The sequence below is a fragment of the Microcebus murinus genome, chromosome 21 (assembly GCF_040939455.1).
Source record: "Microcebus murinus isolate Inina chromosome 21, M.murinus_Inina_mat1.0, whole genome shotgun sequence".
NCBI lineage: Eukaryota > Metazoa > Chordata > Mammalia > Primates > Cheirogaleidae > Microcebus > Microcebus murinus.
The window spans coordinates 16,884,098-16,911,125 of NC_134124.1; the positions used below are offsets into that span (position 1 = coordinate 16,884,098).

A 27,028-nucleotide genomic window follows, 5' to 3' on the forward strand; every position below is an offset into this window, starting at 1 on the left:
CTAAATAAATAAGAAAAAAAAAAAGGTGGGGCTGGCTTTAGATAGTATGAATAATTAATCTACAGTAACAGGAGGAAAGGAAGAGTTATGAGGGTACAGATGAAGGAGATGAGTGGCCATTTGTGGAGGTCATACCATTTTGTACATTTCAAAGGACATCTTTAGAAGCAATGACCCAGGATAAAGCTGGTAAAGGGCTATAACATTTATATAATGGTTCTGAGAACATGTATGTAAGGAGCTCAAAGGAATATTACTTATATAATGTTATAGTAAACTAACCTGATAATGGAGTTTTAGCTTACTTCATTTAAAGAAATGGAAGAGGGCTTGCCCCACTGATCTCTTACACCAGGTGTCCTCACACTACGGCCCGTGGGCCACATGCAGGTGTTTTTGCCCGTTTGTTTTTTTACTTCAAAATGAGATATGTGCAGTGTGCATAGGAATTTGTTCATAATTTTTTTAAAATTATAGTTTGGCCCCCCAACAGTCTGAGGGACAGTGAACTGGCCCCGTTTCAAAAGTTTGAGGACCCCTGTCTTACACCAATTCTCTTTTTTTTTTTTTTGAGACAGAGTCTCACTTTGTTGCCCAGGCTAGAATGAGTGCCATGGCGTCAGCCTAGCTCACAGCAACCTCAAACTCCTGGGCTCAAGCAATCCTCCTGCCTCAGCCTCCCGAGTAGCTGGGACTACAGGCATGCGCCACCATGCCCGGCTAATTTTTTCTATATATATTAGTTGGCCAATTAATTTCTTTCTATTTTTCGTAGCGATGGGGTCTTGCTCTTGCTCAGGCTGGTTTCGAATTCCTGACCATGAGCAATCTGTCCGCCTCGGCCTCCCAGAGTGGTAGGATTACAGGAGTGAGCCACTGTGCCGGCCCTATCAATTCTCTTAACTCCACCCTTGTCTTCTGGCTAAGCCAGGCTACTTACAACTCATTTTCATGAAACCAAAGAAAAGACACATCCAAGTTTTCTCTGCTTTATTTCACTACATTAAGTTAAGCAATAAGGCAAAAACAGTAACCTGTCATTCATAAAGATCAAGGAGTGCCTCTCATTCCCAAAATGGACCAAAAAGGGTATTTCTTCACAAATATGCATGACATTTAGCTCATTATGCCTGTAAGCACTTTAAACAAAAAGAAAACTTTAGTGGGTGAATCAAATCACAAATCCAAATTAACATAGCCTTAAGTTTCCAAAATTGTAGTTTCAAGTGCTAACAGCATCTAACTCTCCTGTGGTGGTGCACACTGACTAGCATTAAAATTCCTGCACCTGATCTAATATAAAAAAGGCAACAAATACAGTACCTAGTTCACCAGCTGCAGGTGTTGAACCATTTCTATGAACACACAGAATACCAGCTTGTACTAAAATCTATCATGAGGAAACATTAAACCAATGGCTCTGTTACTTTGCAAGTTAATTTGGCTTCTGAAGAAAAAAAAATTTCTATGATCAAAAGTGTTTTTGTGTTTCTGTGACACATGGGAGTAATGAGACCCATTACTTCAACATTATTACTTTTGGGAACAAATACCAGCTACATGCCATAAACGCATGACACACAACTGTGTGTAGTCTACGTGCTACACATATGTGTAAACACATGAAGTTATTCTCTATTTTGATGCCCATTCCCTCCACTGGCAAATATAGAGCAGGGATTTCACAGTAGGCTCTCGCAGGTAGTGTAATGCAAATTAGACACTTTGGTAGGGGGGTCACAAAAACTTAAACTCTTTCTATTGTGTGCAAATTTATAATCAGCCCCTGCATCAACTACTAAGAGACTAAACCTGATTAATTACCACAATGTTAGAGAGGAGTGTTTTCTTCTTTCACTATAGCATATATATTACTCTGTGGGCATACTGTTTCATAAAATTGGCTTGACCTTTACATTATAATTTAGTGTCTTTCAAAAGCTTCCTAAATATTTTCATCTTTCAAGGGAGCTGACAAGGATTATGTCCTGTCTGTATTCTAGATTATATTTTATTTTTAAGTAAAGACTTAAAAACAAAATCAGGGTAAACAGGAAATTTCTCTTTTCCTCAAAAGTCTCTTGGCCACTAACAACACTTTTACAGAAAACATGGTGCAGCTAATGGTCTACTTTTAAGTCTCATTTTAGAAAACATGACAGAAATTATGGTTAGCAACCCAACTCCTGGATACCATATGAAAACAGCATGTCTGTTCTTAGCCCAGCATTTGAGCTACTTGCTGAGCTATTTTATGGTTTACAATCAAAATGGTCTTATTTGACTCACCACATGACAGAAGTCTTAAACTCAGTAAGGGGGAAAGTTCTTTTAATATCCAGTTTTGGATTCAAGAGATTATAACAGTTAATTTCCCCTTCAAATTAATGGAAAGAATGTTAGTTCAGATCATGCTAAGAATCTAGCATTTTAAAATGTTTCTGCATTCCGGAAGTGAATGAGTCCACTTGGGTTCTCTCTGGCTCTTTCCAGGTCCCAAATACTCAGAACAACTTACAGAGTTAAAAAGGCAGAGGAGAGGAGAAGGAGCAGAAAGTAAGACTTATAAAGATTGCCTCCATGGCAGCATAATCCCTGGATATTGTGGCAATATTTAAGTGAATGGGATTTGCTATCTCCTTGACATGACATGTAATTGCTTGCTTCTCAAATCCGTCTTAAAAGAAAAAGTTCCCTATTCTACTGGGAAAGAATTTAAGAGCAACTAACTAATAAATGTCCTGTATTCACTTAGAAGAGGGCAAATGAGAGTGCCTTAAGAATTTCACAGGTTTTTCCAATCACAAAATGAAAGACAATGTGACAACTATACTTTTATGACAAATGGCAGTCTATGGCAAAATGGGAGCCATGAACGCAAGTCAAGGTATGTCTCAGATTGCAAGATTATACTCAATAGAATGCGGAGAGCAATTGGTACACAGAGACCAATGCTGGATCATTAATAGCAGGTCCACCTTTGGGTTTTCATTTTTTAAGTTTCATCTGCAAGACTGTGATCCTTTGTGAGATCAGATTGAGAGATAGTATAGTCAGAGTTTCTCAGGTGGTAAATCTAATGCCACTCCAAGGAACGGCCCTCCCCTTTACTGGGATGGAACTATACTATTGATATTTGACGTGCAGTGAGGGAGACACAGACTTACTGGTGTCAGCAGAAGTGAGAGCAAGAGGAACAGCAGTTACGCTGTGTTCCTAATGCCTGGCCTATCCTCCCACCTTCCTAGGAATAGGAGCCAGTAGTGCGTGGGTACATTGTTATCAACAAGGCCTACTGAAGCAGTGGCTTCCGCATTTTAACGCAGGTTTATGGTAACACTGTCCTTTGGGATCTGCGTGCCAGTGGAACCTTTTAAGGTAGAAGTGGGCCCAGGCTGAGTTCCACATGCTGGGTGAGCCAGATGACTTCTGTGCCCTGGTCACTTTCTTCAATGGGGCGGATGGGGGCTGCCAGGTTTTTAAAATCATGCTTCATCTTGAAGCACACGGTCACTTCACCGTCCTCATGCTGTGGGGTAACTTTGATGAAAATACCCACTTTGTTGGCCTTTCTGAAGGCTATAATGCTGTGGGAAAGGGGAAAAAAAAGCACAGTATTAGGTTGGTCAGTAGTCAGCCAGACCATTAATACTTATGGTTAAAAATTTTTCATCTTATTCTTTTCTTCAGCATACAGAGAAAAACTATAAACACTCTGGTTCTTAACCTACCAGATATTTTCCTATGAGCTCCCACTTTTCTGCTTTATTAACCAACCCAAATGGGACACACTATTTTGTAACTTAGTTTTTTTCACTGTTTACCCCACCTTTTTTTTTTTTTTTTTTTTTTTGAGACAGAGTCTCACTTTGTTGCCCAGGCTAGAGTGAGTGCCGTGGCGTCAGCCTAGCTCACAGCAACCTCAAACTCCTGGGCTCAAGCAATCCTCCTGCCTCAGCCTCCCGAGTAGCTGGGACTACAGGCATGCGCCACCATGCCCGGCTAATTTTTTGTATATATATTAGTTGGCCAATTAATTTCTTTCTATTTTTCATAGCGACGGGGTCTTGCTCTTGCTCAGGCTGGTTTCGAACTCCAGACCTCAAGGAATCTGCCCGCCTCGGCCTCCCAGAGTACTAGGATTACAGGCGTGAGCCACCACGCCCTGCCTGTTTACCACACCTTTTAATATTGATGTATACAGATTATCTACATTCTACATAATGGCTGCACAGTATTCAAATTGTGTATTTACCATAACTGGTACATAGTGAGGTTGTTGCCAGTTTTTCTGTATCATTAACAATGGTGCTGTGAACACCTCTTTGCCTTTACCTTTGTGCACATGTGGAATATTTCTATAGGATATAAAATGATACTCAGGCAAGTTTTAATAACTCAAAGCTCAGGGGGAATTTCTGGAACACTATAAATCAGTGTGTTTTTATAAAAAACTTACATAAATTAGGAATTTTTAGCATAGAAAAATCTCTTCAGTTGTGGTCTCCATTTGTTTTCTCTCACGTGCCTTGAAGTTTGTACTTTAGTAACTTAGCTTTAAAAAGTAAAAGGGTAATGAAATAAACAGAATTTGATCTCCTATCTAAATGATACTCACTCTAAGAAAAGTTACTGGAATTACACATTAACATTTTATACAGTATTAATTTTCAGAAATCTGAAATCTACAGCATATAACAATGTGAACTACAGTTAAATTCGTTTTTTTTTTTTAGTAATCTATCGTGTAATTAGACTGGAATTTGATATCTCAGATGGGGATCTTTCCAGAAGTTTACCTTGGCTTAAATAAATTTCTGTACCTAATTAATGTAATTTTAAGGGCCCACATAAAGCAAGGATTTCACAGAACATATTTTGTATTGTACTAACTCAATACTTTTTGTATTTTAGTAACTAACAAACCCTTGATTTATATAAGAGTCATGTTAAAAAAAAATTCAAACAGTTAAAAATAGTAAAAAGACCCCCTTTGCTCCAATCCTGGGCAAAAAAAGTAAAAGGGAAAAATAAGTCTTTTATCCTTAATTTCCCAGGCAGCCACTGATATCTAATAAGCTTTTTAAAAACAAATTCAGATTTCTAGTCCTCAGCTAGACCTGCTAAAAATATCCTCTGGGGGTGGGGTCTGGAGAGCTATAGATAAAAAAAGAAAACAAAACACAATATAACACCTGACCTGGTGCTTTCTGAAGTCAACTCAAGTTTTGTATTCACTGCACTAATCTCACCTTTGCTTTCACTTTATTTTTCTAAACCATCCCATGTTATCTTTTCTCTCTAATATCTTGCTAAAGAAGATATTTGATTATTCTGTTTAAAAACCTTTAGTGTTCCCTGTGCTGGTTTATTAAGCTATTGTTTTCAGTTCCAAGCCTACCTTTCTATATTGTGCTTTGTGACACAAGATTCTGCTAAACCTATTTCTGCTTTGTAGGCTGGCTCCCTGTCAGGTTCTGTCAATATCTAAAGGGAGACTAGAAGCCTAAGGGAAGAAGGGTCTTGTTCTCTTAAGCTTCCTGTTTGCCTGTGGTTCCTAAGGGCATTACTCCAGCAATGGTTCTTGACCCAGGAAATGGCAGTATCCAGTTGTTTTCCAACTCTTGTATAACCAGCTTCATCATGCCACCCTCCTCTGCCATCATGAGATGCCAGCACCAGGCAAGCAATGTCTCTTCCCCCACCTCACTGGCGGTCTGAGTGTCAGCAACATGGGGCTCCTTCATCAAGCTTCTTAATTTTTTTTTTTTTCCTGAGACAGTTATCGCTCTGTTTCCCTGGGTAGAGTGCAGTAGCATCATCAGGGCTCACTGCAACCTCAAACTCCTGGGCTCAAGCAATCTTCCTGCCTCAGCCTCCCAAGTAGCTAGGACTACAGAAATGAGCCACCATGCCTAGCTGGTTTTTAAATCTTTTTTAGAGACAGGGTCTCACTATGTTGCCCAGGCTGGTCTTGAACTCAGGAGTTCAAGCAATCCTCCTGCTGTGGCCTCCCAGAGTGTTAGGATTACAGGCATGAGCCACCACCCCTCACACGATTTTTAATCATATACCTGAAAACTTTTTATCAACATGGGAAAGTATATTTCAGTGAAAAACAAAGGCTAAAAACTGTATTTATAGAATGATCCCAATGTTGGAAGAAATATCTGGAAGGACAAATTACAAAATGTTAACGGTGCTTATCTCTGGTGGTGGTATAATTTTATTTTCTTCTTTATGGTTTCATATATATTTTCCAAATTTTCTAAAGTAATTATCTTAGAAACAGAAAGAAAAAAGTTATTTTTAAAAATCCAGATAAGAAAACTGGGATATATAAATGGGCATTCTGTATATTAGCTAACTGTGGTGCTATGGTCACAAAAAGATCACTCACTCAGGATCGTCCTGAAAGTCTTGGGGTTCTGCCAACTCATCATACTCTGCAGCTGCATCCTTGCCAGCTAAAACGAGCTCCTTGGGAGGCACCACCACCTGCAGAGCAACACAGAGAGCCCTGCCTTAGAAGGAATCAGTGTGTGGTAGGACATTCATTCAATGGAATATAGCAAAGTATTAAATTGGTCTAGACATATGAAAGCAAGCAGCAAGTTTCAGGAAACATACAGCATTATTCTACTTATATAGTGTTTAAAAACACTGTTTAGAAATAGAGACATTTCTAGTAAAAGTGTAAAAACAAAGAAATTTAAGGAAATGATAAAAGTAAGTGAGTGCTTACTTTATTGGGGCTTTAATTATGTCTGTAATGTTTTATTACTTAAGGGGATGACAAGTACATGGGTGTTTGCTATGTTATTTTTTTATTTTTTATTTTTATTTTTTGAGACAGAGTCTCACTTTGTTGCCTAGGCTAGAGTGAGTGCCGTGGCGTCAGCCTAGCTCATAGCAACCTCAAACTCCTGGGCTCAAGCGATCCTGCTGCCTCAGCCTCCCATGCTATGTTATTCTTTATATTTTTTGGTATATCTGAAACAGTTAATCATTTTTTTAAGAAAAGAAAAACACAAAGGAGAAATATTGGTTCAAATATAATATTTTCTGACATGGTATCAGCTGATTCTTGGTACCTGATACATAAACATACAAGATACTGGGTATGTTTATGGTCATGGAAAACAGTTAGGCATTCTTCAGGCTTATCTGTATGTTGTAATTAGGCCTCAACTTCGCTATGTCAGAGGTTAACAGATAACATTATCTAAAGCAAACTTCTAATTACAGATACAAATGTGTCAGGGAGGTGTAAAGAGAGATAAAGACAAGCTGGGTATATGCATCAGGCACTTATTTTTGTTTCTGTCCTAACTGGAGCTGCTTATTAGCGTTATTTAAAAAAGGAACAAGGACAAGATAAATGTCATTTCTCTTTGGAGGTAATGTTAGTAAGAGAAATCATTAAAAAACAGAAGGAAAAAAGAAAAAGGGGATAGAAAAGTGCTCTAATATTATTTGAATAATATCTAATTACAGATATAGGCATCTTTTATATCAATTTTTATTATGAGTATCATGCTGAATTATGAAACAGTAATAAATGTTCTATAGAAAAAAGTTCTCGTTCTAAAATTTCAAGTACTAGAATCACGAAGTAGCAAAAACAGGAGGCCATATTTCATTTGTTCAACTAACACTGGGAGTCAAAATCATCCACTTTAATATTTAGTTAGTGCTATGTATACTTCATATAAGCAAAGGGAATCTGGAAGAGGCATTTAAAAGGAAATATTTCATGAGTCTTGAAGAATGACTACATAGACTGAGAGACTGAAAAGTATGTATGTTAGAGGAGTGGGGAGTGGAAATGGGCATTCTAGGTAAAATGAACAACATATGTAATTCTCCAGCATGAAAGTTTATAACCCATTGATCTTCTCAGATCACAACCATAATATGTATGGTTGTATGTATGAGGTCATTAAGCAGCTCTTATGCTATGCCAAGGAATGTGAACTTTATCTGAAAGTCAGAGGGATGCTCAACGATTAGCAAGCCATCCAGAGTTAGATTTTAGAAAGATCACCCTGGTGTCAATAGAGAAGATAGGCTGAGATAGAGGTAGTGGTGTATCAAAAACAGCGAGGTCAGTTAAGAAGCTGTTGTCACAATCCGGGTAAGAAATGGTGAGACCTTCTGGCCAACAGCAGTGTGCCAAAAACTTACGTGGTATCAAAAGAACTTGGTGACTAGATGTGGAAATGAGAGACAGTGTGGAGTCCCTTAAACCAGGTCAAGGAAGCCCATGCCACATACAGTCAGGATGATGCCAAATGCTCCTACCTTAGCAGTGCTGTTGATATTATCAGGGTCTCCCTCTTCACACTCCAAAAGAGTCACATGGGTGAGGTTCTCCACTGGATTCGTAAGAGTCAGGAGGACCTGGCTCTCCTGGGGATTAGGAAATGCATCTCTCAGACATGTGCCACTACTGCCAGCTAGGTCCACTTTCTTAGTTGCTATACCAAATATTTCACAAAATCATCATGCCATTATGCCTGAGCAATGACACCTACACATACCTCTATATCACTGCATTCCCTAAGTACTCACTGATCCCTATTCTATTATCTACATGTTAGAACTGTGGTCCCCAACCCCTGGAACGTGGACTGGTACAGGTATACAGAGCTCCCCTCTCCCTTGCCCCAGTCCATGGAAAAATTGTCTTCTGTGAAACTGGTCCCTGATCCAAAAAGGTTGGAGACTCCTATGTTAGACCATATACCCTCTAGACTTGCTCTTTCACTGAGGAAATGGGACAGAGCCCACTGAAATGGCCAGTTATTAAATCCAGAAATTCTTAGGAATGTATATTATCTAATTATTTAAAGTTACAACTCTTGTCCTACCCAGGTTAGCACTTAAGGACTAAAAAGGAGGCCCTCATAAATCAAATAAGGGACCCATAGCCTAGCCAGATGGATTAACAAAGAAAAAATGGCACACCAAGACCATGATAATCTGCCCTTGTTTGGTACTCTTGAGATTAGCAAAAAATCTTTCAAATGAACAGGGACTAATAAATGCTTTCATGAGCAGTATGAAAGGAAAGGGCTAAACAGGCTGCTGCTGAACATTCTACAATTCACTAGGGGTGTGTATGTGGGAGGAGGGGGCATAGATGAAGACTCCCAGGAAGAGAGGGGCTGTGGTAAGGAAGAAACCTAACTGATTCCTGGTACCTGACACATAAACGCACAAAATGATGGAGAATCTCTAGGCTAGAGAAGAATGAAAGATGTCTATGGGGTTCAACATAATCTTTCTTCCCCCTATTTATGATTCCATCTTTACATAAAGTGCACCCTGTTCCTTCTATATATATTTCAAAGATGCTATTGTCAAGAATGCCAGTGTAAAGAACTTAAAGTCTCAATCTCTTTATTATCTCAAATGGTGTTGTCTTTTCAATCCCTTGCTCACTGCATCCCAGGCCAAATACACACACAGCCACCCTCACACACATATACACACACTGGCAATCAATTCTTTCTTTTTCTGTTAATAAGCAAGGTACTAACCTTCATGTAGCGAAGGTTGGGAATTGACATGATTCTCACTTCTGGAATATAATTGCTATGCATGAATAAAAAAATATATTAATGTTCACTGGAGTCCCTTAAAATTATTACTTTTTTTTAAGCTAGCACAGCAAATAAAGGATTTCTTCATGTTAATTAGAACACATCAGAGAAAAAGAATTTTAAAGAACCATATCATCACCACAGTAAGAATTTAAGATATGAAACCAAATTAGTAATGAGTTCTTTCTGAAATCTTATATATACTCCTAGTTTATTTTTTTTAATTTTATTTATTTATTTTTTTTTTTGAGACAGAGTCTCACTTTGTTGCCCAGGCTAGAGTGAGTGCTGTGGCGTCAGCCTGGCTCACAGCAACCTCAATCTCCGGGGCTCAGTGATCCTACTGCCTCAGCCTCCCGAGTAGCTGGGACTACAGGCATGCGCCACCATGCCCGGCTAATTTTTTTTGTATATATATTTTTAGTTGGTCATTAATTTATTTCTATTTTTGGTAGAGACGGGGTCTCGCTCAGGCTGGTTTCGAACTCCTGACCTTGAGCAATCCGCCCGCCTCGGCCTCCCAAAGTGCTAGGATTACAGGCGTGAGCCACCACGCCCGGCCTATACTCCTAGTTTAAGCCTACATATATGTATATCATGACAGACACCTTCCTTATACATTTATTAGATCTATTTTTTGAGATCTCATTTAATTCATTTTTGCAATTTTAGAAGTCAGTTGGCTATAAGATCCAAGACTGATTTAATATTAATAATACATTGTATGATTATAAAGATATTACCATATACTTATCATACACTTATATGTCACTTACTATGTGCCAGGGAATGTTTTTTTTTTTTTTTTTTTGAGACAGAGTCTCACTTTGTTGCCCAGGCTAGAGTGAGTGCCGTGGCGTCAGCCTAGCTCACAGCAACCTCAAACTCCTGGGCTCGAGTGATCCTTCTGCCTCAGCCTCCCGGGTAGCTGGGACTACAGGCATGCGCCACCATGCCCGGCTAATTTTTTATATATATATCAGTTGGCCAATTAATTTCTTTGTATTTATAGTAGAGACGGGGTCTCACTCTTGCTCAGGCTGGTTTTGAACTCCTGACCTTGAGCAATCCGCCCGCCTCGGCCTCCCAAGAGCTAGGATTACAGGCGTGAGCCACAGCGCCCGGCCGCAGGGAATGTTTTAAGCACTTTACAAATATTGATCTACATAATTTTCACGGCAACTGCATGAGGTAAGTAAAATAAATATATATATATATATTTATATATATATATTTTTCCAGACAGAGTCTGGCTCTGTTGCCCAGGCTAGAGTGCTGTGGAGTCAGCCTAGCTCACAGCAACTTCAAACTCCTGGGCTCAAGCAATCCTTCTGCCTCAGCCTTCCGAGTAGCTGGGACTACAGGCATGTGCCACCATGCCTGGCTAATATTTTCTATATATTTTTAGTTGTCCAGATAATTTCTTTCTAATTTTAGTAGAGACGGGGGTCTCGCACTTGCTCAGGCTGGTTTTGAACTCCTGACCTTGAGCAATCCTCCTGCCTCAGCTTCCTAGAGTGCTAGGATTATAGGCTGAGCCACCGTGCCCGGCCAGGTAAGTAGTAGTATTATTCCCATTATAAAAATGAAGAAACTGGGCATGGGAGGATTAGCAATTTGCTGGTAAGTGGCAGAGTAAGAATTCAAACCCAACCAGTCTTGCTCTACTGTCCTTGCTCTTAACCACTATGTTATGCTACCTCTCTAAATAAGACAACAGAATATTGTACTTAAGTGTGCTTAGTCTAGACTCAAAAGGGCCCAGGTTCAAATCCCAGTTTAGTGTTTATATAACAAGATACTGCTTTGTAATGACTGGGGCAAAACATTTACCTCTTTGTGCCTTGGTTTTCTCAATTATAAAAGGGGGACACTAATGGTATCTATCTCTCAAGGTTACTGTGAAGAATAAATTACATAATAAGCTAAAAGTGCTTTGAAAAGTGCTTGGAACAAAGCATGCATAAGTGTTAGTTACTGTGCATATATATTAACATAAGACAAAATTTATTACAGAAACACTAAAGATGAAAAAAAAAGTACATTTTAGAATGAAGGTAATAAGATAGTTTAACTTTATTTTCATTTTTTTTTGAGACAGAGTCTCACTTTGTTGCCCAGGCTAGAGTGAGTGCCGTGGCATTAGCCTAGCTCACAGCAACCTCCAACTCCTGGGTTCAAGCAATCCTACTGCCTCAGCCTCCCTAGTAGCTGGGCATGCGCCACCATGCCCAGCTAATTTTTTCTATATGTATTAGTTGGCCAATTAATTTCTTTCTATTTATAGTAGAGACGGGTCTCATTCTTGCTCAGGCTGGTTTCAAACTCCTGACCTCGAGCAATCCGCCTGCCTCAGCCTCCCAGAGTGCTAGGATTACAGGCGTGAGCCACCTCGCCTGGCCCTGGTATTTTAATTTTAACTAGATATTTTTCACGCTGAGCAGAATTATCTGAGTAACTTAGTAGAAAGCCAAAAGACTCACTACCAAGAATTTACATTCAGCAGGTCTGAGGTATGATCAGGTCTGAGGTCTGATGACAAAGCATCTGTATTAAGACTGCCAGGCAATTCTACCATGATGCCAGAAAAAAATACTTTTTCTCAAAGCAAACTTAAGAAATTGATGTTAACCACAGACTGCCACTCAGGGTTTCTGTTATAATTCTTAATTAAGAAAGGAGCTCATCCCAGACTTTACATATGCAATTTTTGTAGTTCTCTTCCTTCCTAACCAGTCATGTATTAAATAATAGTTCAGTAAATCAACATTATTTTATGGTGAGTTATAACGCATTTGCAGACATAATAGCTCATTTCATTCTTTTCAACAACCTCGAGAGGGAGACATTGCTCTCATTTCAGAGATGAGGGAAATAAGTTTAGACAAATATAGTGACAGATCCCATACCCAGTGGCCCTTCTAGATCTTCCTAATTCAACAGACCCAGTACTTCCCAACCTTTTTGTTTCCCAATGACTTCCTTTTAATTGCTGCATAATATTCTACAGTGTAAGTTATCTCAATTTAATCACCTATTTTCTTGTTCATGGTTAAATCAGCTTGACAATGAAACTGTTTCTAGCTTTAATATACATCCTTAGAAATATATATTTATTTACTGATGCTTTTGTTCCTACAGAATAGATTCCTGAGAGTATTGCTGGGTTAAAAGGCTCATGCAATTTGTCTTGATATTACCAGACCACTTTCCAGAAAGACTAGCAATTCACAATCCTACCAATAATATATGCAGATGTGTTTATCCATATACACATGAGCACTAAATGCTATTTATTACTCTCTATTCAATAATCAACATATTTACATTGCCCCAGACCACACTATGTCACTTTGTCCCTGAGGCAAATACCCTTGATTCTTTATCTATAGATTTACCTTAAACTTCATGGCATGTAACTAAACTCAAAACCTAAACAGGAACAGACATCAAGATTATTCTGATGTAATTTTTCTTTTCCTTTTTAGGCCAAGAGTAAACATACTTCACATCAAAAAAACCCAAAAAATCCAAAACCAAAACCAACACCAAAAGAGTAACAAAAACACCAATCCTAAAATACTCACACAGCAACCAGTTGGATTTTGAATTTGATAGATGTTGGATTAAATTCTGGCTTGCTCAAATTATGTTCACATTTCTAAAAAGAAAACAAACATAAGTATCAGAGGACAGCAAGAACATACTTTGCTGATGCTGCTAAATTAAGAATGATAGCATTTACTAGAATTTTGTTTTGTTTATTCTGCTGTAAGACCATATGTTTTGAAATAGAGTGCATGCTACCGATAACCAAAATTTATAAAAGATGTTTGGACTTCTGGATATAAGCAACCAAACATCCAATATACCTTTGTGGTGTTTAAAAACTACTAAAATATGAGCTAACACATACTGAGTACTTTACTCTATGCACTGAACAATGTGCTCACTGGCTTAAGTGGATTTAACATCGCATTGCCATTACGAGGTAGGTATTGGTACTGTATCTACTAATGTTCCCATTTTACAGATGATTAAAATGGGACACGGAAAGGTTTAGTAAACTGGGCACCTTTATAGAGCCAATAAGAATGGAAGCTGGGATTTAAATCCAAGTAGTGTAATTTATAGTACTTATTGTGTAGATATACCATAATCTCTGCATATTTCAGTTTGTATTTGTGGAGGTTCAAGGTAGACTCCCAGAAGGGAGGCTGATGGAACAAATGGCAACCACTTATTTGTTTTTGGTAGATATTACTACATTAATGGTATATTTCATAAGAGACAATATTTATACACATTTATATTAATTTACATATCACTATTTCTCTTTTTAATCCTTAAGGAATCAATTTTTGGCTTTGTTGTTGTTCTTATTTTATACTAGTTCCTTAATCTGTTAATGCCTGCTCTTCCTTCTAGTTTCTTGGAACTTACTTTGCTGGTCTTTTTCCAACTTCTTAAAATGGATACTAAGATACCTGATCTTTTAAACTTTCTTCTTTTCTAATATATATACTGTCTATCTAAGCATGGCCTTAGTTGCAACCTATAAGTCTTGCTATATAGGAATTACTGATTTCTAACTTAATTGCATTGTTATCAAATAATATACTTTAATAGTTTCATCTTCTGAAAAATGTTGAGACTTATGTTATAACCCAATATACAGTCAACCTTGACAAGTGTACTTGAAAAGAATTTGTATATTCTGCAGAAATTGGGTATAGTGTTCTATATATGCCTATTTGGTTAAGTTTGGTCAAGTTCACTAAATTGTCCAAATGTTCTATATCCTTATTGATTTTAATCTATTTGTTCTCTCTGTTACTGAAAGAAGTATGTCAAAATTTCCCAAAATGAGTTGTCTATTTGTGTAATTTTCTGAAATGTTGCTTTACATATCTTGAGCCTATGTTACTTGATACATATGAATATAGATTGTTATATCTTCTTTGTGAATTGAATCTTTTTTTATGAATGATCCCCTTTTAAAAAAATTAGTGTTTGCACAATATCTCTTTTCCCATCTATCTTTACTTTCAATCTTTCTAAATTCTCACATCTGTGCTTCTTTTACAAGCATATAGATGGGTTGTTGCATTTTGTTTGATTCTTTAGACTGACAATCTATGTTTTCTAACATACACAAAAATACAGAATGGTATTATAAATCCCTAAGTACCCATAATCCAAGTTCGACAATTATTAATAGCAACTTGTTAACAACAATGGCCAATCTTTTCTCATCTATACTCTCACCCATTCCTCATCTGATTATTTTGTAACAAATATCAGACATCATGTCATTTCAGCCATAATTTTTTTTTTTTTTTGAGACAGAGTCTCACTTTGTTGCCCAGGCTAGAGTGAGTGCCGTGGCGTCAGCCTAGCTCACAGCAACCTCAATCTCCTGGGCTCAAGCAATCCTTCTGCCTCAGCCTCCCAAGTAGCTGGGACTACAGGCACATGCCACCATGCCCGGCTAATTTTTTCTATATACACTAGTTGGCCAATTAATTTCTTTCTATTTATAGTAGAGACAGGGTTTGGCTCTTGCTCAGGCTGGTTTCGAACTCCTGACCTTGAGCAACCTGCCCGCCCCAGCCTCCCAGAGTGCTAGGATTACAGGCATGAGCCACTGCGCCCGGCAAGCCATAAATATTTTAAGAGATAAGGGTCTTGCTATGCTGCCCAAGCTGGAGTGCAATGGCTACTATAAGTGTGATCATGATGCACTATAGCCTCAAACTCCTAGGCTCAAGTGATTCTCCTGCTTCAGTCTCCAGGGTAGCTGAAACTACACAAGCATGTCATTGCACTCAGCTTAACAATTTTATAATAGCATCAAAAATCCTGCCAGTGTTTAAATTTCCCCAAAGATTTCATAAATTTTTCTTTTCTTTTTTTACTTTCCCTTCTTCCTTCCCTCCTTCTTTGCCCAGGCCCTGTCTGTGTTTTGTTTGAATCACAATTTACATAAAATCTACATATTGTGTTTGGCTGATTTGCCTCTTTAGTCTCTTCTAATCTAGTGTGTTATTTGATAACATTCGCCAGAGAGGTTATTTAAATGAATTAAAATTAAAGATTCAGTATCTCAGTCATACTATCACATTTCATGTGTTCTTTAGCTACATGTGCCTAGTGGATACCATGTTGGACTGTACAGATACAGAGTATTTCCATCATCATAGAAAGTTCTGTGGATAGTATTCATCTAAAAGCTTTCTTTTCCATTCTGTTTTGTTTTTACAATTTATTTATTGATGAAATTCTGTCATTTGTCCTGTAGATTCCCAGTCTGGGTTTTGCTGATTTTTCTTCTTTCTTGCTTTCTTTTAAATTGATTTATTTTTTATTAGTCCTTCCCCCCTCTACCCTCAACTAGCCTACGAGCTATATATACCCTTTAAATATTCTATTAGGGGTCAGCACTATGTACTTAACTGTGGATACTACAGTTTCCACATCTATAAATAGGTTTAACAATAGTACCTACCTCACAGAGTTGTGAGGTGTGAGTTTATACTGAAAGCATTTAAAATTGTGCCTGGATACCTAGTACTTTCTCTGTGTTTTCTGTATTTACTACATTCCGGAGGTTTTGACATTAGTCAGATACCAATCATGTTGACTTTATTTCTCCTTTTCTCATGTACAAATGGCAACTACAGAATGAAATGCTTACCCGGCAACGCAGGGACCTTTTGATCAGAAGATGTTTGTGGCGAGGATAGAGCTGTGAAGCACAGATTGGTTGGAAGTCAGGCTGTAAGAGACGCTGCTGAAGGGTGGTCACTAGCATGAGAGGCAGAAACCAGGATTAGTTTACAGTGACTTTCAAACTCAGACTTATATGTAGTCAGTAATTGCACAAAACAATACTGCCTTTAGGAATAGTGTTGCTCAAAATAAATGACAATATAGAAATTTGACATTTAAAATTTCTTTAAATGATTAAATCTATTACATGGGTTTTATTTTCTATATATCTTTTTACTAACAACTATTTCATTAAAAATCTCAAATCACAAGGTATTTAAATAATAAAAGCAGAATTATATGTAACATAAAAACAGTAGAATAGTGTATAAAATTACCCTCTGTTAAATTTACTGGTCTTGTATAATAGTCTTCGGGTAGAGGTTCCACTTCATCTACAGCCTGAGCTGGCTCAATCTTTATCTCTTTCTGGTCCTCTCCTTCTTTAAGGCTAAAAGATAAAAGAGTCGTAATTTCTTAAGGATCTACCTAATTATCCTCTAAGTCTATGATATCAATAAATGAAGTATTCTTCTACTATAGAATTTTTTTTAGTTTAAGTTTTCTAAGTATAAGAATCTTTTTCCCCATTGACAACTATTTTCTTTTAATTACACTCCTTCAATATTCACTTTGACATCTGCTTTTCTCCTCAAAGTCATTTAATGTCCAAACTTACGAAAGTCCGGCAAGGCTACTGATGGATGTACCAGCTCGTGGTCGCTGAAGCCTGGTTCCAAGACCATACTTGTCCTAAACAAAGTTCAGAAATTCCTATTAGCATGACTGTATTTACCCATCCTATACTTTAAAAGAAAGAATTTTGGGTGGGACAGCATGAGAAGCTCAGGGAAATAAGCAAAAAATAAATAAATAAATAAAATAAAATAAAAGCTAATTTAAAAGCTTTTAAAGAGAGTAATTTGTAGCACCGTGTTATTATTCTACTCTTAATAAAAGCACAAAAGACAGAGACTGAAACTACATTAATACAGTAAAAGCGAACTAAATGTGAGCTTTTACTATTAATCTAAAAATAACGAAGCTATGGCTCAGGCTACGTGGAATGTTTAAGACGCACGATGAATGTGTTCTGGAATACCAGTGATCACCTGCTAACTTCTTCAGGTCAGCAATCATAAAAGAGAACTTACCACTACATGAATAGTGTGTTGCTGTAGAGCCCCAAATTAGCAGCAGGTTGCAACAGAGACAAAAAAATGCAGCATAAGACAGAAGCAAACTCATACAGCAGGCAGGTTATGGGAAAGTTAGAAGCATAATGTATTCAATTCAAATTCCTCTCCTAAGTATAATATACATTAGTGCATATGCTGAAATACCACTAAACTATTAGAAAAAGTCACTTCTTTGGCAAATGTAGGCGCTTTGCAAGTGTTAAATGTTTTATTATTAAATTCTAATCTAGATATTCTTACATGGATCTTACCAACCCTTAGGGTATCAATGGCTTAAGTAATTCTCATGCAGATACAGCATAAGTTACTTAATCAAGTTTCATTTCCTCAAGGGTAAAATGGGGATACACTATCCCACATGACTGTTGTGAGGATTAAATAAAATAATATGTGTAAGGTGCTTAGCACAAAGCTTGACACATCACTGCCATTCAATAAATGTTATTTATTAAATGTCAATCTGCTGGGCCTCAAGCAAGCACACCGAAAACAAATTGTTTCGTGAGAGCAAATAAAACTTGGAGGACAATTAACAAAAACTCCAGATCCTAATTTCTTGTTTCTGACTAGTAGTATATGAACTGGTAGAGAATGACTTCTATAAATAATTCCCATAAAAAGTTCCATTTGCATATATTACTATTTATTTAATCACACAAATGCACTATGTAAAAGTCAAGTGTTTTTTAACTTCAGGAAATATGGCAAGTTGTCAAAAAAAATTATGATACTGGAGCTGGGAAACCACTACTGCCAGGATGTTAAAGGTAGGCTACATGGGTAATATAAATAAAATCTACCATTTGCCCATCTTCTTCAGCAACACATAAAAGCTTTAAGTACCATGTTTCCCCAAAAATAAGACAGGGTCTTATATTTATTTTTCCACAAGAAGACACCCTAGGGCTTATTTTCAGGGGACGTGTTATTTTTTTAAGTACGGTACAACAATCTACATTTATTCAAATATAGTTAAGTCGTCTTCTTCTGGAATATCATCATAACTCTCCAAACCCCGAATTCCATCCTGAATTTCTTGCGACTCTATTTCCTTTAGAACCATTGTCCCAAATCTCTCATGTTGAGCAATAGAGCTCTCATGGGGCAGATGAGAAGGGCTGCTCTTCTTCTTTACTGCTCTGTGATGAAATGCATGGGTTGTGCAGATACGCTGCGTAGCCACGCCCATCACTAGGTCTTATTTTTGGGGTAGGGCTTATATTGCGGGAATGCTTAGAAATCCTGCTAGGGTTTATTTTATGGGTAGGTCTTATTTTCGGGGAAACATGGTAGAGTTCTACAGTGCCTATAAATTAAACAGTAGACTTTTGGGGGGAATAATCAGAAGAGAAAGGGGAGTGATGGCGATAGAAACATAAATGTCCTTAAAACACATAGAACTCAAACAGAACTAATGATATCGAAAAGCATAACTACTGGACTTAAATATCTACAATTTGAAGAACTTCTCTCTCTGCTACCCACCATTCAGGAATCTAGAACAATGGCCACTTTCTGAAATGATCATTGTTCTTATGCCCCACAAGTCTTGCAAATTCCTTTTGGTACCAAATCCTCACCGAAAAAGCCAGAGGCATATAGTTTCTACGTCGTGCCAGTTTCTTGCGATCTCGTTCAACCTTCTCTTTCTGAGCAAGCTGCTGATAATATTCAATCAATTTGTTCATCTGTAAAAAAATAAAAAACACTCAGTATTTGTTTCACAAAAAAGCTAACAAGAAACATACACAATTAATCAATGACACTGACCAGACATATAATGAATACAGAAGATGAATTATTAAGGTGGACAAGTTTGCTCTTTTTCTTCAAAGAGAATTTCTCTTCATTACGTGATCTGTTTTTATTTTTTATTTTTTTTGAGACAGAGTCTCACTTTGTTGCCCAGGCTAGAGTGAGTGCCGTGGCATCAGCCTAGCTCACAGCAACCTCAATCTCCTGGGCTCAAGCGATCTTCCTGCCTCAGCCTCCTGAGTAGCTGGGACTACAGGCATGTGCCACCATGCATGGCTAATTTTTTGTATATATATTTTTAGTTGGTCAGTTGATTTCTTTCTATTTTTGGTAGAGATGGGTCTTGCTCAGGCTGGTTTTGAACTCCTGACCTTGAGCAATCCACCCACCTCAGCCTCCCAGAGTGCTACGATTACAGGCGTGAGTACATGATCTGTTTTTAGAATTGAAATGGAACCTTAAAGTTCAACAATAGGAAGAAACAGGCAATGAGAAGGCTTGGAAATTTCTTGCTCTCTTTTCACTCTCTTATTTCCCCTCATAACTGCTCCTATTCTTTCTGCATGGCCACAGGACCATTTATTTCTAAGAACATGGCATTTTATACTCTGTTTTACTTCCCACTCCATCATACTTTTTAACTTTTAAAATACATTTTAATCATAAAAGCAATATATAAATTGTACAAACTTCAAACAATACACAAATGAAAGAATAAAAAGTAAAACAACTTCTTTATCCTTTATACCTAAGCTGACCTCTCCACTCATCAGAGGCATCTACTACTATTGGTTTAGATATCTCACATATTTATAGACATAAGCATATTATATTTTGGATATATTAAAGCACTTGTGTATAGACATACAGATTTGATACATATAAAAAAAACTACTTGTCTTTATTTTTCATGTGCCAGGAAAAAATCTTATTATTTTTATTTTTCATAGTTCATAGTATACAAAAACATTGGTACTTTTTTCCAGTGTAAGTATCATAGACTTTCTATCTAAGACAAATGTATCAAGCACATCATTCCATCTGGTACAAACAGACCCACCTCATTCTTTTTAAAAGCTGTATTTTATTGCATAATATACATGTTCTATAAAGTATGTAACTGTTTCCTAAATACTATTTAAATGGTCTTCTGTTACCCACTCTTGTCCTCTCAATTCCACAGCAATTATTTTTTAGAAACTCCAATCTGATCCTCTCATTCCCTTTCTTTCTTTAAAAACATTTAAAGGCTCCTCAAACTCCATAACTTAGTCTACACAGTGCTGCATGGTCAGACACAAAATACTTCTCCCTATTGGCCTAAAACTATGCTACACTCTAGTTTCTACTACATGCTTTGCTTATTCCACTTACAAGCTCTTTGCATATGCTGTTCCCCTGGCTAGAATTCTTTATTTTCTGTGCCTGCCATCCTCAGATCTCAGCACAATCCTAAGATGCCGATCTGATTAGTTGAAATCCTAAGAAATGTTCACATGGCACAATTTATCTCTTCTTTACATTACTTATCATAGTTCTCATAGTTTTTTATCTGGAAATTATTTGATTGATTCTCCCCCCATTAGACTTCAGTTCCATGAAGACAGGGGCCATGTATCTCTACTGTTCAGTACAGTCTTGGCACACAGTTAAGTGCCTGATAATTGTTTGATGAATGAATATACAGTTGGCCCTCCCTATCTGTAGGTTCTACACCCATGGATTCCACTAACTGTGGATTGAAAATATTAAAAAACAAAACCAATAAAAAAAATTCAGTATAACTATTATGTACATAGCATTTACATTGCATTAGATATTATAAATAATCTTGAGATGATTTAAAGTATATGGGAGGATGTAGGTCATATGTAAATACTATGCTAACATTTTATATAAGGAACTTGAGCATCCTCAGAATTTGGCATCCACAAGAGGCCAGAACCAATGTCCTGTGTATAACGAGAGATGACTGTATATATTTTTGTGCATTAAGTGCACATATTTCTGTAGGTGAGAATCCAGGAAGTAGATATAGTCAAGAGCTCAAGAAATCTGTACCAAGTTATATTAATACAATAACAGTATATGTGAGAAGACTCATTTTCTCTCACTCAGGATATTTTCAGTATTTCTAATTTTTGCTGATCTCATAGGGTGAATAATTATAAATTACTGTTTAATTTGTACTTTAACTGATAGTAATACTATATTTCTATAGCAGTTCATCATCTTTCTCAAATTCTATTTCAAGGGGTAGATTGATTCACTATGAACTGTTAAAGGATGCTCAAGTCATGATCCTATAAGTAACCACTACTGAGTCCAAGGACAACTTCTAAATTAGTAGTGTTCCCAGGGATTAAAATGTCTACATGTTTATGATATTTCCAAGAGTATTTGAGAATAAATGGAATCCTTAACTCATTGGTGGGTGTGTGAAAAAACAAACAAACACTATTTTGTTTCCTTTTCCTGACATATAACTCAAATACAGAACTAAGATTACACCTAGTTTTCTCCATTAACTTAAATCAAGTGAACTAAGTGACATTGTGATTTAATGTCTTACAACAAGAAGCACTTTCTCTGTGCAAGATACCAAAATACACATCATGACTTCAAAGCATGGGTCATATGCACTGATAAAAGGGAAGATCTCTGGGCGTTTTACTTTCATCCCCTCCCTCTGATGATCCTTTACTTACCCGTGGCGTGTGAGAATTTTCAGGTTCCTGCCAACCACCACTAGCTACAAAATAAAGGAACATTAAACAAAACTTTCATAATCTGGTAATTTTATTTTAATAAAAAGAGGTCATCTGTAGGCCATTAAATGATACCTAACATAAATCACAGGATTTCTAAGAAAAATTCTAGAAATTATATAACCAGAATTGCTCAGAATGAAATTTTACCTTTAAATTAATGTTGATAATGATAACCACCACCATTACCATGAATACACAGCCTCTGTGCCAGGCACTTGAATTGTACTACATTTCTTTTTACTCTCATGATAACCCTCTGAGGTAGGGACTCCTATTATTCTCATTTTACAGGTGAGGAAACTGTGGCTCAGAGACATTAAATAACTTGTTCAAATTCACACAGAGAATAAGTGCTAGAGCCAGGATTCAAAGGCAAGCAAGCAGTCTGACTCCAGAGACCATGCTCTTATTTGCAACACTGTGCAATTTCTATGTTCCATGATCTTGGTTTAGAGAAGAATTTCTTACATAAGAAACACACTGCACAAATCATAAAGGAAAAGATTACTCAAGAAAGCTGAAAGTAAATTATAATGAATATTTTCAACAAATGGTCCTGCAACAATGGAATATCCGCACCCAAAAAAAAGAACTTCGACCCTTACCTCACAACATATATAGAACTTACCTTGAAATAGACAATAGACTTAAATGTAAGAACTAAAACTATAGCATATCTATAAAAAAATAGGAGTAAATCTTAGTGCCATTGGATTAGGCTAAAGAAATTGCTGAAATAACATCATTTAGTATAATATTCATATTTTAAAAGGTTGCCTTTATTTAAGACAATCATAAAAAATACGAATTATGTGAAAGAAATGTTTCAGTTGGAATACTTAAAAGTCTGAATATTTTATCTAATTGCTTCATTAGAATTGGTAATTTATTCTAAATAGCAATTTGGGAGACAGAATGATCTCATTATAAGTTTTTCTCTGTATATTACAGACAAGTACTTATAAATAAACAAATAGTTCTAACTAAAGTGGTTTCAAGGCTTCTAAGATACCAATGACATCATGGAGGAAATGAAATTATCTGTGCTCTTTAAGAGCTCCTGATATTCAATTATCACTGTCAAGATACCCTAGAGGAGACATATTCTAGAAGCTAGCACACGTTTTTAAGTTCTGAAACAGAAATTCTCTAATCTTAATGACTCATAATCCAAACAGCATAAAATATTCACTTACAAAGTAACAAACTGAGAAATCTATTTGGATTTCTGGGCTTTGTTTCTTTTACTCAATAGAAAGAAGTAAAATAGAAATATGCAAAAACATACTTTAGCTCACTGAGGCCTATGCTGCTTTTTTTTTTTTTTTTTTTGAGACAGAGTCTCACTCTGTTGCCTGGGCACTCTTAGAGTGCCATAGCGTCAGCCTAGCTCACAGCAACCTCAAACTCCTAGGCTCAAGCAATCCTTCTGCCTCAGCCTGCCAAGTAGCTGGGACTACAGGCATGCGCCACCATGACCAGCTAATTTTTTCTATATATTTTCAGCTGGCCAATTAATTTCTATTTTTAGTAGAGACAGGGGTCTCGCTCTTGCTCAGGCTGGTTTTGAACTCCTGACTTTGAGCAATCCTCCTGTCTCTGCCTCCCAGAGTGCTAGGATTACAGACATCAGCCACCACACCCGGCCTATGCTGCTTTGATGTTGTTTTTAACATTTAACTTAAATTCTTTAACAAATTCTAACTTAACTGCTACATTGACCTTAAAACATACATACAAATATTTACTGGCAATCAGATATACTTGTTTAACTTTTTTTTTTTTTTTATTTTTTTTTTTTGAGACAGAGTCTCGCTTTGTTGCCCAGACTAGAGTGAGTGCCGTGGCGTCAGCCTAGCTCACAGCAACCTCAAACTCCTGGGCTCGAGTGATCCTTCTGCCTCAGCCTCCCGGGTAGCTGGGACTACAGGCATGCGCCACCATGCCCGGCTAATTTTTTATATATATATCAGCTGGCCAATTAATTTCTTTCTATTTATAGTAGAGACGGGGTCTTGCTCTTGCTCAGGCTGGTTTTGAACTCCTGACCTTGAGCAATCCGCCCGCCTCGGCCTCCCAAGAGCTAGGATTACAGGCGTGAGCCACAGCGCCCGGCCTAACTTTTTATTTTTGAAAAGAGTACATATTTAATCAACTCAATGTACAAAGTCAGAAAAACCAATCAAGAGCTTAAGCACTCTAAACCGAAGGACAAAATCAATAGAATCAAGGATTAATTTTTTAAAAACAGAGTTGAATCTAAAGAAACTTCACCAATATCTATTACCAAAGATTGTGTAAGAATTTATAAAAAGGTTTTAGCTAATGTCCATCTTCATTTTGGTTATGGCAAATGACATACGAGTTTGTTATATGGCCTTCTCCATTTATAAGGTATAATTTCTATGAAAATCCGAAAATGGGTATTTTTACAAATTCAGAAAATTAATAAAATTTCAGAAAGTTAAGAAAAACACAGTGGGGATTTAGTGATGATACTATTTATATAAAGTATAAAAGCAACTCAAGATTTTGAACTGACTATATACAGACAATATTTCCACTCTGGTGTTAACCATGCAATATAGGATTTGTAAAATAAAAGGAAATTTCCTGAGAAAGATAAGTGCAATCTCTGCTCTGAAATGCTCAAATGACGGAGAGGTAAATAATGCCCTAGGTGGCCTTTAAATCCAAAAACACATAATGTTTCTATTTCGCTGATAAATATTTTTATACACACACACACACACACACACACACACACACGTGTGCGCAGGTGTATGTCTTTGAGCATGTTTGAAAGTTCCAGTCTCTGTGTGTGTGTGTGTGTGTGTGGAGCTATGCCTTTGAGCACATGTTTGAAAGTTCCAGGATAGATATTTGGACATGGAATTGTTGGGCAGAGGGTAAAAGCAATTTAAAATTTTAATAGATGTTGTCAAATTGCTCTCCAAAATGATAGTGTATGAGAAAGCTATTTTCCCATATTCTAGTCAACACATGATATAACCAAATTTAAACATTTTTGTCAAATAGATTAAGTTTTAATTTGTATTTCCATGATTACTAGTGAAGTTGAGCATGTATTTTTGCATATTTATTGACCATTTTCATTTCTACTATGAGAGCTGCTGTTTGTATCCTTTGTTTTTCTACTGAGTCTTTTTCTTATTGATTTATAAGGGTTCTTCATTTTTGGCAATTTATCTTTAGTCTGTTATATATGATCCATATTTTTCTTAGTTTGTCACTTTTATCCTTTAATTTTGTCCAAGGTATTTATTTCAACATCAGGAATGTTTGTTTTTTATGAAGCGCATCAGAATTTTGATTCTAAGAAAGTATCAGATATTTAAAAGCTACTTTACCAACTCTAAGAAAAGTAAACAGTATTACCTAGTTTCAAATGAAATATGATGGTCCATAAAGGTGAGAATATGAGACCACAGAAGATTTAATGACAAAACATTCCGAACTTAGCTCCTACCACCCCAACAGGTTACAGAAATGATAATCGATGGGCAATTATAGCACTGTCAATTGCACAAAATCTCACGTTGAACTCCACCTCACTCACCAACAGATTTGTCTGCCATGCCCACATCTCTAGACGTCCAGCGACAAAATCCACAGGCCAAGTAATAGGCTTTCTTCATGGTGGTCTTGGCTGGGTCATCTGGAAGCTGTGTGGAGATACTTGTTGCCCGGGTGGAGAGGGTGTGCATGCAGCCAGGACAGTCAAAGCAGTTGGCACATCTGTTATGCGACCAAAACAATCATTCATTCATTTAAAGAATATTCATCAAGCACCTACCCTGTGCCAGACATTGTTTTAGATGTTAGGAATTCAAGAGAGAACAAATGTATTAATAAGAAGGAGTGTCTCTCAAGATAAAAGAAATAAAAAATATTCCTGGGGGCCTCTTATTAACTTGGTTTTCACATTTCAAAAGTATAACGTGTTCATTTTAAAAACATGCAATTACCACCAAAGCTCCTGAAGAATTAGAGGCTGACCCAATCCTGTTCCAGAGAGAATCACTGTTAATAGGTAGAGTTTACTATTCCAGATACTTTGTATGTTTATACAGATCACAAAGATTTCTGAGGAAAAGAAAAATGTAGCTTATGCCTGTAGAGGTGACAGACCAATTGTATGTTGGCAAACTTAGAGTTAACAGTACAAGAAGCTGTGAAGTTAAATTTGGAAAATAACTGCTTGCCTGCTGTGCCAGAGAGCTGTAATAGATACCAAACTGGATTGGTTCAGAATCAGTACATTTACAGGGCTTTCTATTCTCTTCTTAGACACTACTCTTTCTAGTGCTCAGCCAACACTCCCATTAGGAGTCCCTTTGTCCTGCTGCTTTTAACTCTTCCGCCACCAGAGATTATCAAGATTTCACCTGCAGTCTTGTATCTGACTTGAAGTTCTGTTGTATAACTTTCATTACCTGTGATATTTTGCCACCTGGATATTATCCTCAATGAAGATATAATAGTACCCACCTCACAGGGATACTTTGAGGATTAAATAATAAAATTAATTTGTGGAAAGCATACAAAACAGTATCTGGTTATCAGGAGCTATTTCTCAGGAAAGACAAATAGTACTGGTTCACATCCATCAAGGTGTAGGGGTATAACTGGTAGCAAAACGACTTTTATACTAAGCTAAAAACTAAACAGCATCCAGTAGCAATAAGCCAACCTAGCAGCTAGACCTTGGTTTCTAATACCATTCTTCAGTAAAACGAACCAAGGCTTTTTGGAGAACTGAGTGATTTAAGACTGAGGCAGAAAATATACAAGATGTGCCTAAAGTATCTTTTTTTTTTTTTGAGACACAGTCTCCCTTTGTTGCACAGGCTAGAGTGAAAGCCGTGGTGTCAGCCTAGCTCACAGCAACCTCAAACTCCTG

General features: G+C 37.0%; 1 protein-coding gene across 2 annotated transcripts in view; it reads right to left on the minus strand.

Annotated features, from left to right (window-relative positions):
* Nucleotides 1–975: 975 nt before the first annotated feature.
* Nucleotides 976–27,028, minus strand: part of DCTN4 (dynactin subunit 4) — a 30,812-nt gene continuing 4,759 nt past the window's right edge. Inside the window, exons 3-14 of one of the 2 annotated variants that reach the window (XM_012791165.2) lie at nucleotides 25,685–25,863; nucleotides 22,042–22,085; nucleotides 19,159–19,266; nucleotides 17,534–17,554; nucleotides 17,059–17,132; nucleotides 16,718–16,830; nucleotides 16,306–16,415; nucleotides 13,196–13,269; nucleotides 9,546–9,600; nucleotides 8,305–8,412; nucleotides 6,401–6,498; nucleotides 976–3,587 (exon numbers count right to left, since the gene is read on the minus strand). In XM_012791165.2, the coding sequence (XP_012646619.2) occupies nucleotides 3,374–3,587; nucleotides 6,401–6,498; nucleotides 8,305–8,412; nucleotides 9,546–9,600; nucleotides 13,196–13,269; nucleotides 16,306–16,415; nucleotides 16,718–16,830; nucleotides 17,059–17,132; nucleotides 17,534–17,554; nucleotides 19,159–19,266; nucleotides 22,042–22,085; nucleotides 25,685–25,863 (1,198 nt within the window). In that variant the 3' untranslated portion in view covers nucleotides 976–3,373. The remainder of the gene's footprint in view (nucleotides 3,588–6,400; nucleotides 6,499–8,304; nucleotides 8,413–9,545; nucleotides 9,601–13,195; nucleotides 13,270–16,305; nucleotides 16,416–16,717; nucleotides 16,831–17,058; nucleotides 17,133–17,533; nucleotides 17,555–19,158; nucleotides 19,267–22,041; nucleotides 22,086–25,684; nucleotides 25,864–27,028) is intronic. The other variant, XM_012791169.3, reaches the window with a different exon arrangement.